Genomic DNA, 15,496 nt, shown 5'->3' with positions numbered 1-15,496 from the left:
CCGCAGCCTCGCCGCTGTGGACCGGGGGGCCTCCGCGCGCTCGCCGGCGGCCCGGCAAGCCATGAAGCTGCCGCGGCGCGCGTGGCGGCACCGGACGGCGCTGGGTCTGGGCGGCCTGGCGCTGTGCGGCGTCGCGCTGCTCTACCTGGCGCGCTGCTCGGCCGAGGGCCCCCGCCCACCGCCCGGCCACGGTCCCGGGCCCCCGCCCGCCGGCCCCGCGCGCGACGCCGCCTTCCTGGCCGTGCTCGTGGCCTCCGCGCCGCGGGCGGCCGAGCGGCGCAGCGTGGTCCGTGGCACGTGGCTGGCGGCGGCGCGGCGCGGCGGCCCCGGCGACGTGTGGGCGCGCTTCGCGGTGGGCACGGCCGGCCTGGGAGCCGAGGAGCGGCGCGCCCTGGAGCGCGAGCAGGCGCGGCACGGGGACCTGCTGCTGCTGCCCGCGCTGCGCGACGCCTACGAGAACCTCACCGCCAAGGTGCTGGCCATGTTGTCCTGGCTGGACGAGCACGTGGCCTTCGAGTTCGTGCTCAAGGCCGACGACGACTCGTTCGTGCGGCTGGACGCGATGCTGGCCGAGCTGCGCGCCCGCGACCCCGCGCGCCGCCGCCGCCTTTACTGGGGCTTCTTCTCGGGCCGCGGGCGCGTCAAGCCGGGGGGCCGCTGGCGCGAGGCGGCCTGGCAGCTCTGCGACTACTACCTGCCCTACGCCCTGGGCGGCGGCTACGTGCTCTCCGCCGACCTGGTGCGCTACCTGCGCCTCAGCCGCGACTACCTGCGCGCCTGGCACAGCGAGGACGTGTCCATGGGCGCCTGGCTGGCGCCCGTGGACGTGCAGCGCGAGCACGACCCGCGCTTCGACACCGAGTACAAGTCCCGCGGCTGCAGCAACCAGTACCTGGTGACGCACAAGCAGAGCCTGGAGGACATGCTGGAGAAGCACCAGACGCTGGCGCGCGAGGGCCGCCTGTGCAAGCAGGAGGTGCAGCTGCGCCTCTCCTACGTCTACGACTGGTCCGCGCCGCCCTCTCAGTGCTGCCAGAGGAAGGAGGGCATCCCCTGAGGCCGCCGCTGGCATGGAGGGGCGCCCGGGACCCACACCACCCCGGCCGGAGTCCCGCGGGAGCCCCCGCTGGTCTTCCACCAGGGGAGCTGACAGGTCCGGCTGGCTCTCTGGGATGAGCCCAGCACTCGAGGGGACCTCGTTTGTGTGGTCACTGGTGGGGCTTCCCAGCAGATGCCATGCAGCACGGACAGCTCCTAGACCCCAGGTCCAGTCTGCCCCCGGGGGCGCACACCTCAGTGGCTGTACCTACCGTCTTGCTCAAGAGCCTCTTGTTCTGGGGCTGGCCAGGGCGAGGCGTTGTGTCCAGGTAGAACCGTCCTGCCCCTGGGTTCCGGCCAGCATTTCGCTGGACTGGGAAGATGCCCAGTTTTGGGTGTGAATCGGGAAGAACCTCCCGGGTCTGCAAGGGCTTGGAGACCATCATCCCCCCCCCCCCCGCCCTGGCCTCCTGCTGTCCTGTCCCCCCAAGTCCCACCCAAGGCTGGAGCTGACCCGCACTTGCAGGCGCAGCCCTGCGTGTTCTGGATGGACGACATCCTGTCCTGCGTCCCCCGTCTGCACCGTCCACCTCGGAAGTCCCTGCCCCGAGAGCCGGGACGGCTGTGAACTGACCCCCCGCAGGCCCTGCCAGTTGCGACTGGGCCGCGTGTTGCAACCCAGTGGCGGTTGGAGAACTGCGGTGGGTCCCTCCCTCGTGTCTTCCGTCTGTGGGTGTCACTCGTGTGCAAGTCCCAGGTCGAACCTCGTTTTATGTGAATTAGCTCTGGCCTGTGTCTCCCGGCAGTGAGTGTGGTAAACGCGGCTCAGCGCCTGCCTGTGACGTGTTTATAAATACCGTGCGTGTGTGGAGATGGGAGCGTCAGCTGGGAGTGTGTGGTCTCGGTGTTTTTTTAAGTTATTTGAGAAGCTGTTCCTATCAGAACGTGGAATTCGTGGATTAGTCTGTTTTGACAGCTGGAGCTGTAGACCCGTGGCTGCATGTGTGTTTAAACACGGAAGAATTTGAAAACTGCCCATTTCTCTTTTCCGTTTACACATAAGTCAGTCCTATTGTCTCTTTCCGAAAAGACTCCTTTTAAGGCCTCCCTGTGGCCGGCTGCACGGGGGCAAGTGCTTCTCACTCCCGGGCTGCTGTTGCGCCCGTTCCGGGAACCGGAGCCCCTGGAATGCTGATGAGGTTTCCCGAATCCTGTCTTAAGGACACAGGCGGTCTGGCCGGCGTGCGCTCTTGGAGAAGGCGATGGCGTGCGCCGGGCGGTCGCCTCGCACCCCCCTCCATCCTGGGGACTCCAGGCTGCCCGCTTCCCGGCAGTGGCTGGGATGACTCCTCCAGGAATTCGCCGCGAGAAGAGGCCACGGGCCGCCCGCTCCCATTTCTGCGAGGTGCTTGCACCAACAAAGTCCCCGAGATGGGGACAGATGGGCGCTGCCAGGGTCGGGGAGGGGAGCGGGGGGGGGGACCTCCGAATATCGGCCCGGGTGACGTCCTTCGGCTTTGCACACTCCACCCTCGGGGGGCCTGGGCAAGGGGCGCCCGTCTCCTTGCATCGTTTCTCACAACTGCGTGGGAGTCTACAGTTACCTCAAAGTTAAGCGTTTAACTTTAAAACAGGTATCACATCACCGATTCTAATAAAACGGGAGACAGCGTGTGACGACGGGTGGAGGCGAGGGATGCAGCTGTGACCGCGGCCCTGGCGGCCACCCCTGGAGCCGGGAGCGGCCAGGAGGGTTCTCCCCAGAGTGTCAGGAGTGCGGCCCACTGAGCCCGCGTGTCCTCTTCCGGCCCCTGGAACTGCAGAGGCGGCTCCGTGGCCCATGGCCCTGCAGTCGTGGCTCTTTGCTCAGGTGGAGCCCTAGTCCCTCCAACTCTGGGTGCTGGGGGACTTGCTGGGGCTCAGACCCCGCAGCCCCTGGCCGGGCCCAGCTCCTCCTCTTCCCCGGACTCGGCACAGACCTGCCCAGCCTCTGGGCTGGGAGGATGAGGCCCTGTTGTGGCCACTGCCCAGCCCCTACATTCCTACGTCTGTAGGTCGGGCCCTCGCTCCCCGCTGGCTGGGTCACTGTCCAGGACCTGAAGGGTCCGAGGGGCGGCCAGTGCTCCTCTCGGCCCAGCCGCTGGGCACTCTGTCCACAGTGTGATGACTTTTGCCGTCCGGGGCCCTGGACGCACGTGGTGGACAGGCCTCCAGCAGGGACCCAGGAAACTCAGGTTCAGGCGCGAGAGGGGGGCGGGGGGCCCAGGGGAAAACAGTTCCGAGTCCGTCCGTGTGCTCGCTCTGCCGGCACCTGGTTCCGGGGCCGGGAGGGGCTCGGGTGGTGCCTCCCCCATCAACTGGGCTCACTGACATCTCCCCCCACCCCCACCCCCATGAGTCCAGGGAGCAGGGGAAAGACCTCCCTGTCCTGGCACCATGGCCGCCCCTCTGTCCATTCCCCAGGCCTGGCCTCGGAGCAAAGTCAAACCCAGTGGGTCTCCTTGTCTGAGACCCTGAGGCGCTCCCCTCCTCGGGGTCACCTCCCAGCCCCTGCACGGGGACTCCCCGCAGCCCTGGGAGCTGGAGTAGGTCGCTTTGCCCCGTCACCTGGCCCCTGTGGCCACACCCCCTTTCTTTGGGGCCAGGGTGGGCTCACACCCTTAGCTCTGCTCCCACAGAAAGTGCTCATCACAACCTCACCCTTTCTCCACTGCCCCCCCCCCCCAGCGCCCTCCTCACTCCCAGCCCTCCCTGACCCCACGCCATCTGTGTGGGCCCGGCTGGCTCCCCCAGCCTCAGGCCTTGAGACGCGCAGCGTGCACTGGGCAGGCACCCCAAGCCTGTGGGCGCTCCCGCTCTGCCCCGGCCAAGACGGGCAGGTCAGAGGCCATGGCCATGGCGGGAGCCTCGCAGCCCCACTCCCTGGTGTCCCCTCGACCCACATGCGAAGAGGTGACTCAGCAGCTCCTGTGAGGCAGCGCAGGGCCCCCAGACCTGGGCCGAAGCCTGGGTCCCGGCACCAGCAGGCACCCAGGGCCGGCCAGCCCCACCCGGCTAGCAGGGTCCTGCAGAGAAGGAGGCCAGGGAGGGGCGGGTCTGCCCACGCGGCTCCCGGAGACCCAGCCTTGGCAGCAGCTAAGGGGGGGCGAGAAGGCTTCTGCCCTCCCCTGGACACACTGGGGGTGCACGGGGCCATCTCAGTGAATGTGGGGGCCCCCGGCAGTGGGGAGCGTCACGGGTCTCCACAGAGGGGTCTCCCCTTGAGCCTGGAGATGAGCGCCAACCCGCCTGGGATGGGGCTCTGTAGCTGGTAGTCAGCCAGCCCTGGAACCCTGGGGGGCTGGCAGAGAGAGGAGGGAGCCAGCGAGGGGCAGCTGGTGGCCTAGCCTCCCTGCAGATCACGCCCCCCACCCACACACTGTACCCACGTAATAGGTGGTGCCCCTATGGCTCCGGCCCCAGGTCCCTGTACTTTCCCTGCACAGGGTCCCAGGGCCCTGCTCCCAGCCCGCAGGGTCCACCAGGGGCTCAGTGGCCGTGGCACCGGGTGAGCTGAGGCTGGGGAGCAGCTGGGCCGCAGCGGGTGGCCTGGGAGCCCGGACAGTGGTCAGCTCCCTCCTCCAGGGCACACACCACAGGCAGTGGCCGACCTCATGGCCCAGCAGCAAACAGGAGCCCAGGGAGGCCTGGGTCCAGCTCCACCTCCGCCGACCCAGGGCTGACCACCCTGGGACGGAGGAACAAGAGCCCCAACCCTGGCCCCTCCTTCGTGGTGAGGCTCCCCTCCCCCAGGGCCCTGCTCCCCCTGCCACAGCTGCCCACCTGGTCCTGACGGGGAGCAAGTGAGGGGCAGGTGGCCGGAGCTGGGGGACCCAGAGGAGGGACGGAAGGCGTGAAGCATGTGCTGGGGCCAGGCCTTGGCTGTGGGAGACACTGCTTCACCCTCTGATGCCTGTTCTTGTTCCCGCCGTTCCCACTGCCACCCCCTCCTACGCCCGGTTCTGGCAGAGCAGCCTGGAGGGGCCCCGGGCGCAGGCGGGGGTCCCGCTGCCCTCGTTGCGCCCCAGGTGCGTGTGTGACACGCCGGCTGTTGCAAAACTGATGTTATCGCACCAGAGGAGCCCGTGAGTCACCGCCTGAGAGCGGGGCTGCACCCCAAACTCTCCCGAACAAAAGCCCTTTGTCCCTAAGCCCCCCCTTCCTCGCCAGTCGCCTGTGCACCATCAGACACGCGGGCGAACGTGGGCAGGACCAGCTCCTCATGCCTCAGCCCAGCTCCAAAGGTCGGGCCTCGGAGACCCCGGGCTATGGAGAGCCCTGGCTGCGGGAGAACCCGGGCTGCGGGAGACCCTGGGCTGCGGGAGACCCCGGCTGCAGGAGACCCCGGGCTGCAGGAGACCCCGGTTGCGGGAGACCCCGGGCTATGGAGACCCCTGGCTGCGGGAGACCCCAGGCTGCGGGAGACCCCGGGCTGCGGGAGACCCCTGGCTGCGGGAGACCCCGGGCTATGGAGACCCCAGGCTGCGGGAGACCCCGGGCTGCGGGAGACCCCTGGCTGCGGGAGACCCCGGGCTGCGGGAGACCCCGGCTGCGGGAGACCCCGGGCTGAGGGAGACCCCTGGCTGCGGGAGACCCCTGGCTGCGGGAGACCCCGGCTGCGGGAGACCCCGGGCTGCGGGAGACCCCTGGCTGCGGGAGACCTCGGGCTGTGGGAGACCCCAGGCCTCAGAGACCCCCGGCTGCGGGAGACCCTGGGCTGCGGGAGGCCCCAGACGTCGGAGACCACAGCTCCTGGGTCCGCTCAGGTTGGGGGGCTGGAAATCAGCCTCTCATTGACCCTGGGCAGTGCCCTGAGGCCATGCAGAGCTCGGGGCCCAGAGGGCACACTGGCCCAGCCCGGTGAGTGAGAGCCCTGAGCCACAGCACCCCTGCTCCCGGCCACAGCCCAGACCCCAGTCAGCACTTGGCGCAGGGCCCGAGGCCTCAGGCACCATCATGCCCCTGCTGCCCCTGGGAGCTCCTGCCAGGGCCCCCCTCTTCCCGGGCCCCTCCACCAGGGTTCCCCACTTCGGGGCCCCCCAGTTCTGTGGCTGCCAGCAGGTCACCAGCAGGATGGGCAACTTGGCTGGATCAATGCCAGTGGGTCCCCCTGATGTGAGAACCCCAGCTCAGCTAAGAGCCAGGTCTCAGGGGGAGACAGAGGGGCCGGGACCCACCCACATGTCACACAGGCAGGCAGGACCCTGCAGCTCTGAGCCGAGGCAGCATCACAGCCCCCAGGGACGCGTGGGGTCGGCACGGGGAGCCAGAGACACAGGCCCAGAGAGAGGAGCATGGACACATCCGCCCAGGCACCCCGCCCCCCAAGCCCCTCTGCCCCCAGGCCATGCTCAGTCCTGGGCCCAGGTCACAAGAGTTCAGGCTGGTGTGGGTGTGAGAACCTCCTGGCACAGACAGCCCAAGGGGTCCTTGGAGCAGACTCCCCTCCTCCTGGTCCCAGACCCAACCCGGGAGGGCAAGGTCGGGCCCGACACCCAGCTCTGGCCACAAAGGGCCTGCCTGTCCGGGTACAGGTACCCTAGGGCCAGGCCCCATGGACAGTCTTCTGCAGGCCTCGCCCCGACCTGTGCCAGCCCACAGCCCAAGGGGACCATGGGAGCTGGGGCCGGGCAGCCTGGGACACCCCCCCACCTCCCCGCTCCTGCCACAGCCTGGGGTGGGGCCTGGCGGTTCATCCTCGGCTGCTCCTGGCCCGAGAGGACGTTCCAGCTCCTGAGCCAGACGCCCACAGTCCTGTCTGCACTCAAACCGGACAGCTGCCGAGGTGCTGGGGGCAGGCTCCAAGCCAGTGCAGACCCCCTGCCCCCAGCACCCCAGGGCCACCTCGGGGCGAGGAAGGGCCGATCAGGTGCAACCTGGCTGCAGCCCCAAGACCAGGGTTTGGGGAGCACCTGGCCAAGGGCCTCCCCGAACCCCTGGCAGCAGCCCCTCAGCCCCTGGCAGGCGGCCGGTCAGACGGAGGATCTGGGAAGGGAGCCCTGGGAGGGGTTGACAAGGTCAGCCAGGCTCCTCCCGCCGCTGGGGGGAGAGCAGACGCCGGTCAGGGGTCAACCTGAGGCTGGCTAGCTCTGCCGGCCGCGTGGCTCTGCCACAGCCAGACGCTGGGGCCGCCCCACAGCCCAGTCCACAGCAGAGGCCGGCCAGGGAAAGAGCCCACCCCAGGCTCCCCACCCCGGGGCCCCCCGCACGCCCGCCCCAGGCTCCCCACCCCGGGGCCCCCCGCACGCCCCTGGCTCAGCAGCAGCAGGTCGGACCCCTGCTCGGGCTGCGTGGGCAGGACCCCGGGCCCAGGCCCCCTAGGGGGCTCCAGACCCGCTCCTGGCTCCGGGGAGCTGTCAACACCGCAGTTTGGTTGGGCCTGGAAGACGGTGGGACTTAGATGGATGCTGAGGTGCAGCTCAGGGTGGGGCCTTTGGGGGCTCACCCCTTGTCTGCACTGGGGGACCAGCCTGTGTCTTTCAAGGCTGGTCTGAACCTGGGGCCCAACCCCAAGCCCTGGGCCTCCCAGTTCACACCCCAGGACCTCCCTACGGCAGCAACAACCCCGCCTGGTCCCCCACCCCTCGGCCCTGCACCCCAGCTTTGGGGGCTGGAGACAGCACATTCCAGGGGCGTCCCAACGACGTGGTAATGACCTGCGATTAGGGGCCAGAGACGAGGATGGAGGCGAGACAGAGGCAGGTGGAGTCGGGCGCCAGGACGCCGCTCCCTGACCTGGCCACCTGCCCGCCCGAGCTCCCGGGGCGGCCTGGCCTCGCTGCCTCGTCTCTCGTCTCCTCGTCTCTCGTCTCTTGTCTGTCTGCTGCTCTCTGCAGGCCTGGCCGGGTTCCGTCTGGGTCTCCATCTCTGTCATCACAGCCCCTGCAGCAGGTCTGGATGGGGAGGCGGGACCTGCCCCCGTCCCGGGCGAGGTGGGTCGGGGGCCTGGCTGCCGCTGATGGACGCAGAGAGCGCCCCGGGGCGCCAGGACGCCAAGAGGCCCAGGCGGCTGAGGGTCTGGCTGGTGCTACCCACGGTCCCTCTGCACCCCCATCAGCTGGCAGCCCAGGGCGGCCCCTCTGTAAACAGGCTCGCAGCCCCTGTGATGGGAAGTGGGGGCAGGGACCCACCCCCCGCCTGCCCTGCACGCCCCTCCTCTGCACCCCTCACAGGGACCACAGCCCCACACCCGTCGCAGGCTGTAGGGCATCCCTACTCCGCTGGCCGGCCGGCCGGCGCCTACGGTTGCTATGAAGCGGAGACACCCCCCCTGACTCCCCCAGCCCCTGACGCCACCCTGGGGGGACCAGGGAGAGAGGTGGGGACGGGTCAGTGGCCAAGCCTGGCGCGGCACAGACCAGCGCCCGCCCGGCACCAGGGCTCTATTGCCTCATTACCCAGCCAGGCCAGCAGGATCTGGGGGAGGGGCTGGGTAATGGCCGTCCGACTCCAGCCTCCGAGCCTCCGCCTGTCCCCCTCCCACGCCTGCCCCCTGAGCTGCAGACGGACGGGACCCCCGCCCAGGCCCAGGATGCCCTCTCTGTCTGCTCTGCCCTGGAACCAGGGTCTCCAAGCCTTGCTGCTGTGGAGCTGAGCTCCACCCCCACGGCCACTCCCCGGGGTGTCTCCTGTGGGGTCAGGGGTCAGCCTCATGTCCAGGGGGAGCTGCCTGCCGGGGCCCAGGTGCCAACCAGAGATGGTATCTCCACGGCCCCCCCAGGACCAATTTACATTCTTTGGTCTCGGTTTGCTGGAGCCAAAATGGGGTGGGGGCAGGGCCCTAAATCCACAAGACCCGAGGCCGGGTCGTGGCTGCCCAACCTGGGGTGGTTCTGGCCCCATCTTTGAGGTGGCGGAGTGGGGGGGGGGTGTTGTATCCACCTGGTGTGGCCGCCACCAAGGGGAAGGTGGCAAGAAGCTCTGTGCCCCGCTGGTCTGGGCCAGATAACCTGCACGCAGGTCCACTCGGGGTGCAGTCCTGTGAGTGGCCCACACACTGCTGCTCCCAGACCCACAGCACGTGCACCGGCCGCCATCCTGCTCACCACACTCTGGGACACCTCGTGCCCAAGGCTGGGCCCATCTGCGCCCAGGGCCCTGTGGGTGCCTGCGGGCTGCCTCCAAGGCTGGGCCAGCCCCGGGTGATGAGCAGCGGGGTGGTGTCAGGCAGCAGGCCGGCCTGAGCGGGGACCTGGACGGACACCTGTCTTTGTCCACCGGGTACGATGGACCCCAGCAGGTGCAGAGGCTGCGGGACCACAGACTGCAGGACACTGAGCCAGACCATCCAAAGCAACGCCCCCCTACGCCACCCCCCCATCCCCACGAGGACACAGGCGGCAGAGTGGGCTGGAACTCTTTATTGTGTGACCACACTTTTAACAGAGGGCAGAGCGGATGGGCCACCGGCAGCTCCCATGGCCCCGAGGGTCCTCTCCACGCAGCTCCCCTGGGGCCGGCCGTGTCCTCACGTGCCCAGGAGGAGGCCGGAGAAGCTGGAGCCGCTCTGGACGGTGAGGGGCGCCCCGGAGCCATTGTCCACGAAGACGGAGGCGTACTGTCCAGCCTGCAGACACCCCACAGTGGACGTCACCACCCACAGGGCCTGCTCACCCACGGGGAGTGTGAGGAGCTCCCACCCCGGGCTTGTGGCGTCCCGGGGTCCTGAGTGGCCACATGGCCCGTGTCCATCCACGTGCTGAGGCTCAGAGGCACGGACCCCTCCTGACCGCCCCCCCCCCTCACCTGCAGCTGGAGCAGCCCCTGGACCAGCACCGTGAAGATCCTGCCGCTGCCTTCCAGGCCCGAGATGGCCTCCAGCGACCTGAACATGGGGCCCAGGGTGAGGGCACCGCTGGCCTGGACCCCACCCCAGGGCTCAGTGCCGTCCCGTGTTGGGGGAGCCCCTCCACTCTCCACGGGCAGGACAGTCCACACTCAGGCACCCACCCAGCCTCCTGTGACCCCCGGCATCCAGGGGGGCCCCCACTCACGTGTGACGATGGCACAGGCTCTCGATGCAGATGAGCACCCGCACTGTGTCCCGGGCCCGGGCCTGGCCCTGCAGGCCCCTGCGGTCTGTGGAGACAGCGGCTGCAGCCCTCGGGGAGGACGGAGTGGAGAGGCAGGCTGGGCGCCGGGCAGGGGGGGGGGGGGAGAGGGACGGGGCAGGGGGGGAGAGGGGGGCTTCGGGGCACACCACCCAGGACAGGCCCAGGAGTGGCTGCTGGTTGGGGGCGGGTGGCCGTGGGGCCCTGTCCAAGCCCCCAGTGGGAGCCGGGTTTGGAGCAGGAGGCAGCTCTGCGGTGGGACCCAGGCCTGGGACTGCGATGCCAGGGCCCACCTGGGTGGACCAGCCCCCCCCACACCCGCTGGCCCGCCCCGCTCACCCACGTGCAGGCTGGCCGAGAACTGGAAGATGGCGGTGACCGGGGCTGTGAACCGGCCGGAGGCCAGGCTCAGGCCGGAGCCCCGCAGGAAGGCGCCCGGGGCAGTGGGCTGCAGGGACAGCAGGGGAGCGTCTGGCTGCAGGGCCTGGAGGAGGCGCCTGCCACCCACAGCCCCACCCAGAGCACGCCCAGGTGCCTCAGGTCCCGGGGGCGGAGGGCACCCAGGGAGAGACAACCCTCGCCCGGCCACCTTGGGCCCCACTCACGCCTGGTGCAGGAGGGTGGCCTGGGCACACGGGTCCTAGTCCTGACCAATGGTGGCCACTCCCCCAGGCCCCCCCCTGCGTGGAAGTGGGGGCCGCCCCAGCATCCTGCCCCCAGCAGGGTCCCCAGAGACACCCAGGGCTGGGGGACCCTGGGCACCCCCCCCCCCCCCACGCACACTCACGGCCTGGAAGCCCTGCAGCTCCACCAGCGTCTTCTTGTCCACCTGCACCGGCCCCTTCAGCCGGCAGTGGAAGGCCTCGGCCACCAGCCGCCCGCCCGGCCCCTCAGGCAGCAGCGAGCCCCAAGCCCCCGAGAACCGACGCTCGGTGGCCTCTGTGGGGACAACAGGAGGTCAGCAGGTTGGGGTCACCCCCAGAGTCTGGGGGACCCGCCTGAGCCTCGGAGCACCTCACCTCTCAGCATCTCCTGGAACTCCCGCAGCAGAACCTCCTGTGTGACTTCCGCACCAGCGGGCCCAGGGGGTCCCGGGGGGCCGGGGGGCCCGGGGGGGCCTGAGAGGCCTCGCTGCGGGAGGCAGGAGGCTGTGAGGGTCCCAGCGGGAGCCACAGCCCCCCGCCCCCGGCTCAGACCCAGGCTCACCGACTTCTTGTCCCGGCCCCGGCACCGTTTCTTCAAGGCCCCGTCATCCGGCCGCCGGACAAAGTTCAGCCACGTCCTGTGGGCGTCTGAGAATTCGGGCCCCGAGGCCTCGGGCAGCTGAAGGGCCAAATGGCAGGGCGAGTGTGCGGACCTGGGCCCCACGGGGTCCTCCCTGCCGCCCCAGGGCAGAGCGGGGACCTCAGGCCCAGGCCGCCCCAGGGCAGAGCGGGGACCTCAGGCCCAGGCCGCCGCAGTCCAGAGCAGGGACCTCAGGCCCAGGCCGCCCCAGGGCAGAGCGGGGACCTCAGGCCCAGGCCGCCCCAGGGCAGAGCGGGGACCTCAGGCCCAGGCCGCCCCAGGGCAGAGCGGGGACCTCAGGCCCAGGCCGCCCCAGGGCAGAGCGGGGACCTCAGGTCCAGGCCGCCCCAGTCCAGAGCGGGGACCTCAGGCCCAGGCCGCCGCAGGCAGCACTTGAGACGAGGGAGCAACGAAGGCCATTCCTGGGGACTCGGACCAGGGCTCAGGCAAGGAAGGGCTTGGGGCCTTTGAAAGCCAGGCATGGCGTCCGGACACCTTGGCTCTGGCTCTGAGGGTGACCTGCCCCCTCTGTCCGCCCTGTTCCCAAGCGGAGGGCACGCCGTGCACGCACAGGGCAGCCTCGTGTCCCAACAGGGGCTGGGCCTGGCCGAGGCGGGCGGAGGACAGGAGCCCGTTTGCCAGTGTCTTTCTGAGAGGCCCAGGGCACCCGCTCAGCTGGGGAGGGGACGGGCCCTGCTCCTCAGGCTCGGACCCAGGCCCCGCTGCCGCTGTCGGAGGAAGGGCTGGGAGGGGCAGTGCGAGCGGCCTGAGCCCCGCCCTCTAACCACCTGGCAGCCCAGGCCGGTGGGAGCGGCGGACACCCCTGCCCGCGTCTGAGGAGACCCACGTGCTCGGTGGAGCGTGGCTGGAGGGAAAGCCTCCGTCTCCCGGAAAGTCTGTGCGGACGCAGACAGAGAGCCCAGGAAGGGAGCAGCCGTGGAGCAGACCCTGGCCTGGGGGGGCAACCCCTCCCACACCCCCGGGAGCCGTCCCAGGCAGAGCAAGCCCCAGATCTGGGCCCCAGGGGGTCCGGCCCCAGGTCCCATCGTCCACCGTCAGCCCTCAGCGCCAGACCCAGCCAGCGCCAGGCTCCGGGCGGCACAGCCTCCGCACAGGCTTAGGTGGCCCTGTCCTGGGGGGCTGGGAGGGGCAGGGGGAGAGGGATGCCGCCCACCCCAACCTGGGCCACAACCAGGAAAGAGAGAGAAGCCAAGAACACGCCAATGTCCCCCGATTTCTGCCTGTGTCGCTGGCCACCACTGGCCCTGGCTGCGGCTGTGGTGCCCAGGAGCCTAAAGGGTCCAGGAAGAGCAGGGGTCCGAATGTGGGGAGGGCCAGCCTGGGTCCCGGGCCACCTGGCGAGGAGGCCCCCATGGAGGCCCCGCCCGGGACAGAGGTCCACCTGTCTGTCCCCAGGCCGCCCCGTGCACTGGCTGGGGCGGCAACCACTCTTCCCCGGCTGGCGGGGCCCAGGGACTCAACGGGAAAACGGGGCCTCGGGCTCCATGGGGCGCGTGGGCTGAGAGCAGCCAGGCTGGCGGCCACAGAGGCGCCCTTGGGCGGCAGGAGGCCGGCATCAAAGGCAGCGGGCTGGCGGGGGGCCTGTCCTGGCAACCGCCGCTCCCCGCCCAACCCGCGGCCCGGGGGTCAGCTCCGAGACCCCTCAGAGGTCCTCAGCTGAAGACAGAGAGGCTGGGGCTGAAGCAGGTGCGGGGCTCAGGTCCAAGGGACAGGCTCGGGCAGTCCAGGGCCAGAGGGCATCCCACCCAGAGGCCGGGTGTGGGGTGGGGGTGGGGCAAGGACCCCCAGGTGCTCAGGGTCCAGGCTGGCCTTGGCCTCTCCACCCAGAAAGGTGGGGCAGGTTCCCACCAAGGAGCTTGGGCAGCCCAGGAGCCCCCCCACCTCCTGACCGGGATTACACCCAGAGGCAGCGGGAGGCTGGTTCAGCCCCACTGGGAAGGCGCTCCCCTCCACGCACCCTAAGATCCTGCCCAAAGCCCCACCCCACCGGACGGGAAGGGGCCGGAGAGCCCAGCGGGCAGAGCGCGGGGTGGGGGCCGGCGCCCCGCTAGGCGAAGCCCCCACGCGAGAGGCGCCGCAGGGGTGCGCACGCCCCAGCTCTGCGCGTACCTTGGGGGAGCCGGGCAGCCCCTCGCCGTTGGCCACGGTGGCGTTGCGGGGTTCCGCGCGCGGGCCGGGCTGCCGCGGCCTCTTCTGCTCCCGCCGGGCCCCGACGGCCCCGAGGAGCGCGAGCTGCGGCCAGAGGAGGCCCACGGCCGCGGCCCAGGCCCAGCGCATGGCGGCGGCAGCGGCTCAGCGCTTCGCGCAGGGGCGCCCGGGCGTGCTCATGGGGGCGGCCCGGCGGCTCAGGGCCCCGGCGCAGAGGAGGCGCGGCCGCGGGGGCCGCCTGGCCGCCGGGACATGTCTGTGCGGATGCGCCGGGCGCGGTGGCAGGACGGGCAGGCGGATGGCGCGGACGAGGCGGCCGGACGGCTCCTGTCCCCGCAGGTCGCCCGCGCGGCTTCCCCTCCCGCGCGCAATGCCCTCGCTGCCCGCGCCGCCGCCAAATAAACCCTCCCTCCTCCCCAGCTCGCGGGCTCCAGGGGGAGGGCTCACACGGAGATCCGTCAGCAGGCTCCCAGCCGGCCCTGGGCGTGGACGGGTCGGGCACCCCCCTGACCACGCGCCGGTGGCTCCCGCCTCCCCAGACCCTCCCACGCGCTTTGGAAACAGCCTGCACCCCCTTCCCAGGAGGCGGACTCACCCTGGGAACCGTTAACAAGGATCCGCCCTGCCCCCCACGGAGCTAAGCTGCTGGCCCCGCACAGCCACCCCGTCAGGGCGGGGCGAGGAGCCCAGGGTGGAGACACCCCCCCGCCCCCCCCCCCCCAGCTCACAGCCCTGTAGGCTCCTCCTCCGACCCCTCAGGCAGGCTCTGCGACGTGCTCTGGCCCTGCTGGGTCCTGGTGGTGCCCCAGGGAGAGGCAGGACCTGGGAAGCAGGGCGCTGACCCACCGGCCCTGGCCTTGTGCAGCCTGGATGCCCTATGACCCTATGACCCTGGGTGCTGCTTCTCCAGCAGGGAGGGGCTGGCTGACCTCAAGGTGTGACCAGTGGACCCTCCTCTTGGGGCTCAGAGCCAATCCTTACTGCCCAGGGGTCTGCACTCCCCCTGCTCTCTCCCAGGAGCTGCTTGCCCTCCGAGCCAGGGGAGGCGGGACACTAGTCCCCGGTCAGGCCCGTGGAGGTCAGCACCTGCCAGAATAGCCCCTCGCCTCCACGGCCCTCAGCCCAGGAGAGAGCGATTCCCTCCAGCTGCACTGCGCACCTGGGGGGCGGGGAGGACAAGGGGGGCCTGGGTCCTCCCCTCACTGCCCCAGGAGCAGGCAGGAAGCAGGGGCCAGTTCAGGGTCACAGGCCCTCCCTGGGGCTGTCACTGCACAGTGGCGGCCGGGGGGGATGGAAGCCTGAGCCCGGACCCCACTGGCAGCCGTCCATCAGGTGGTGTAGACCAATGGTCAGAGCCCGGCTGGCCCAAGCCACTGCTGAGTGCCGCCCCGAGGAAGGGGGAGCACACGGGCCCGGGGACAGCAGAGGCCCTCCCGGAGCCTCTTCAACTTCCAGCCGCCTGCCAGGAGCCAGGGAGGCAGCCCAGCACGAGACCCAGCCCGGCCACGCCCACGGTCAGCGCCAGGCCACGCCCACAGTCAGCGCCAGGCCACGCCCACAGTCAGCGCCAGGCCGGGCCGCGCCACTGCCGGGAAGATGTGAAGCTCTGCCCAGGGCACCGTCTCCCTCCTGCTGGGGCCGAGGTGGTCACACCTGGACAACAGCCGGGTCCTTTTTCTTTTTCAAATCTATTGCTTACTGACGTCAGAGGAAGGGGGGGGGATATGGGGAGAAGATCCACGATGAGGGAGCGTCACTGACTGTGCCTCCTGCACGCCCCACACTGGGGATCCAGCCCACAGCCCGGGCCTGCGTCTGACCGGGAATCGACTGAGCCGCACCGGCCGGGTGCAGCGCAGGTTCTGTGACCCCTGAGCGCACCACTGAAGCCTCAGCTCCCTCGTGTCCAGCTCAGA

General features: G+C 70.4%; 2 protein-coding genes across 3 annotated transcripts; one reads left to right on the top strand and one right to left on the bottom strand.

Moving 5' to 3' along the window:
• The first annotated feature begins 49 nt into the window (after window positions 1-49).
• On the top strand, window positions 50-2,072 carry B3GALT6 (beta-1,3-galactosyltransferase 6). Its single transcript, XM_059691614.1, has one exon. The coding sequence runs from the start codon at window positions 62-64 to the stop codon at window positions 1,055-1,057; it is 996 nt and encodes a 331-aa protein (XP_059547597.1). The 5' UTR covers window positions 50-61; the 3' UTR covers window positions 1,058-2,072.
• A 7,325-nt stretch (window positions 2,073-9,397) lies between these two features.
• Window positions 9,398-14,110, bottom strand: C1QTNF12 (C1q and TNF related 12). 2 transcript variants are annotated; one of them, XM_059691610.1, is made up of 8 exons: window positions 13,542-14,110; window positions 11,334-11,450; window positions 11,147-11,258; window positions 10,915-11,066; window positions 10,467-10,575; window positions 10,071-10,170; window positions 9,823-9,901; window positions 9,398-9,643 (listed from the first exon to the last, which is right to left on the bottom strand). In XM_059691610.1, the coding sequence occupies exons 1-8, from the start codon at window positions 13,707-13,709 to the stop codon at window positions 9,545-9,547; spliced, it is 936 nt and encodes a 311-aa protein (XP_059547593.1). In that variant the 5' UTR covers window positions 13,710-14,110; the 3' UTR covers window positions 9,398-9,544. The 2 variants fall into 2 exon arrangements, with proteins under 2 accessions (XP_059547593.1, XP_059547595.1); XM_059691612.1 differs by having other exon boundaries at window positions 10,071-10,155; window positions 13,542-14,106.
• Window positions 14,111-15,496: the final 1,386 nt, after the last annotated feature.

Source organism: Myotis daubentonii, chromosome 3 (genome assembly GCF_963259705.1).
Source record: "Myotis daubentonii chromosome 3, mMyoDau2.1, whole genome shotgun sequence".
NCBI classification, from domain to species: domain Eukaryota; kingdom Metazoa; phylum Chordata; class Mammalia; order Chiroptera; family Vespertilionidae; genus Myotis; species Myotis daubentonii.
Note: the sequence above shows the minus strand (reverse complement) of the source record. Positions and strands in the feature narration are given on the sequence as shown.

Bases quoted from the DNA above. Each gene is read 5' to 3' on its own strand.
- C1QTNF12 (XM_059691610.1), bottom strand. From the start codon at position 13,709: ATGCGCTGGGCCTGGGCCGCGGCCGTGGGCCTCCTCTGGCCGCAGCTC. The intron at 10,576-10,914 runs GTGAGTGTGCGT...CTGTCCCTGCAG, and splicing joins AGCTGCAGGGCTTCCAGGCC to CCCACTGCCCCGGGCGCCTT. The intron at 10,171-10,466 runs GTGAGCGGGGCG...CGAGGGCTGCAG, and splicing joins CTCGGCCAGCCTGCACGTGG to CCGCTGTCTCCACAGACCGC.
- B3GALT6 (XM_059691614.1), top strand. From the start codon at position 62: ATGAAGCTGCCGCGGCGCGCGTGGCGGCACCGGACGGCGCTGGGTCTG.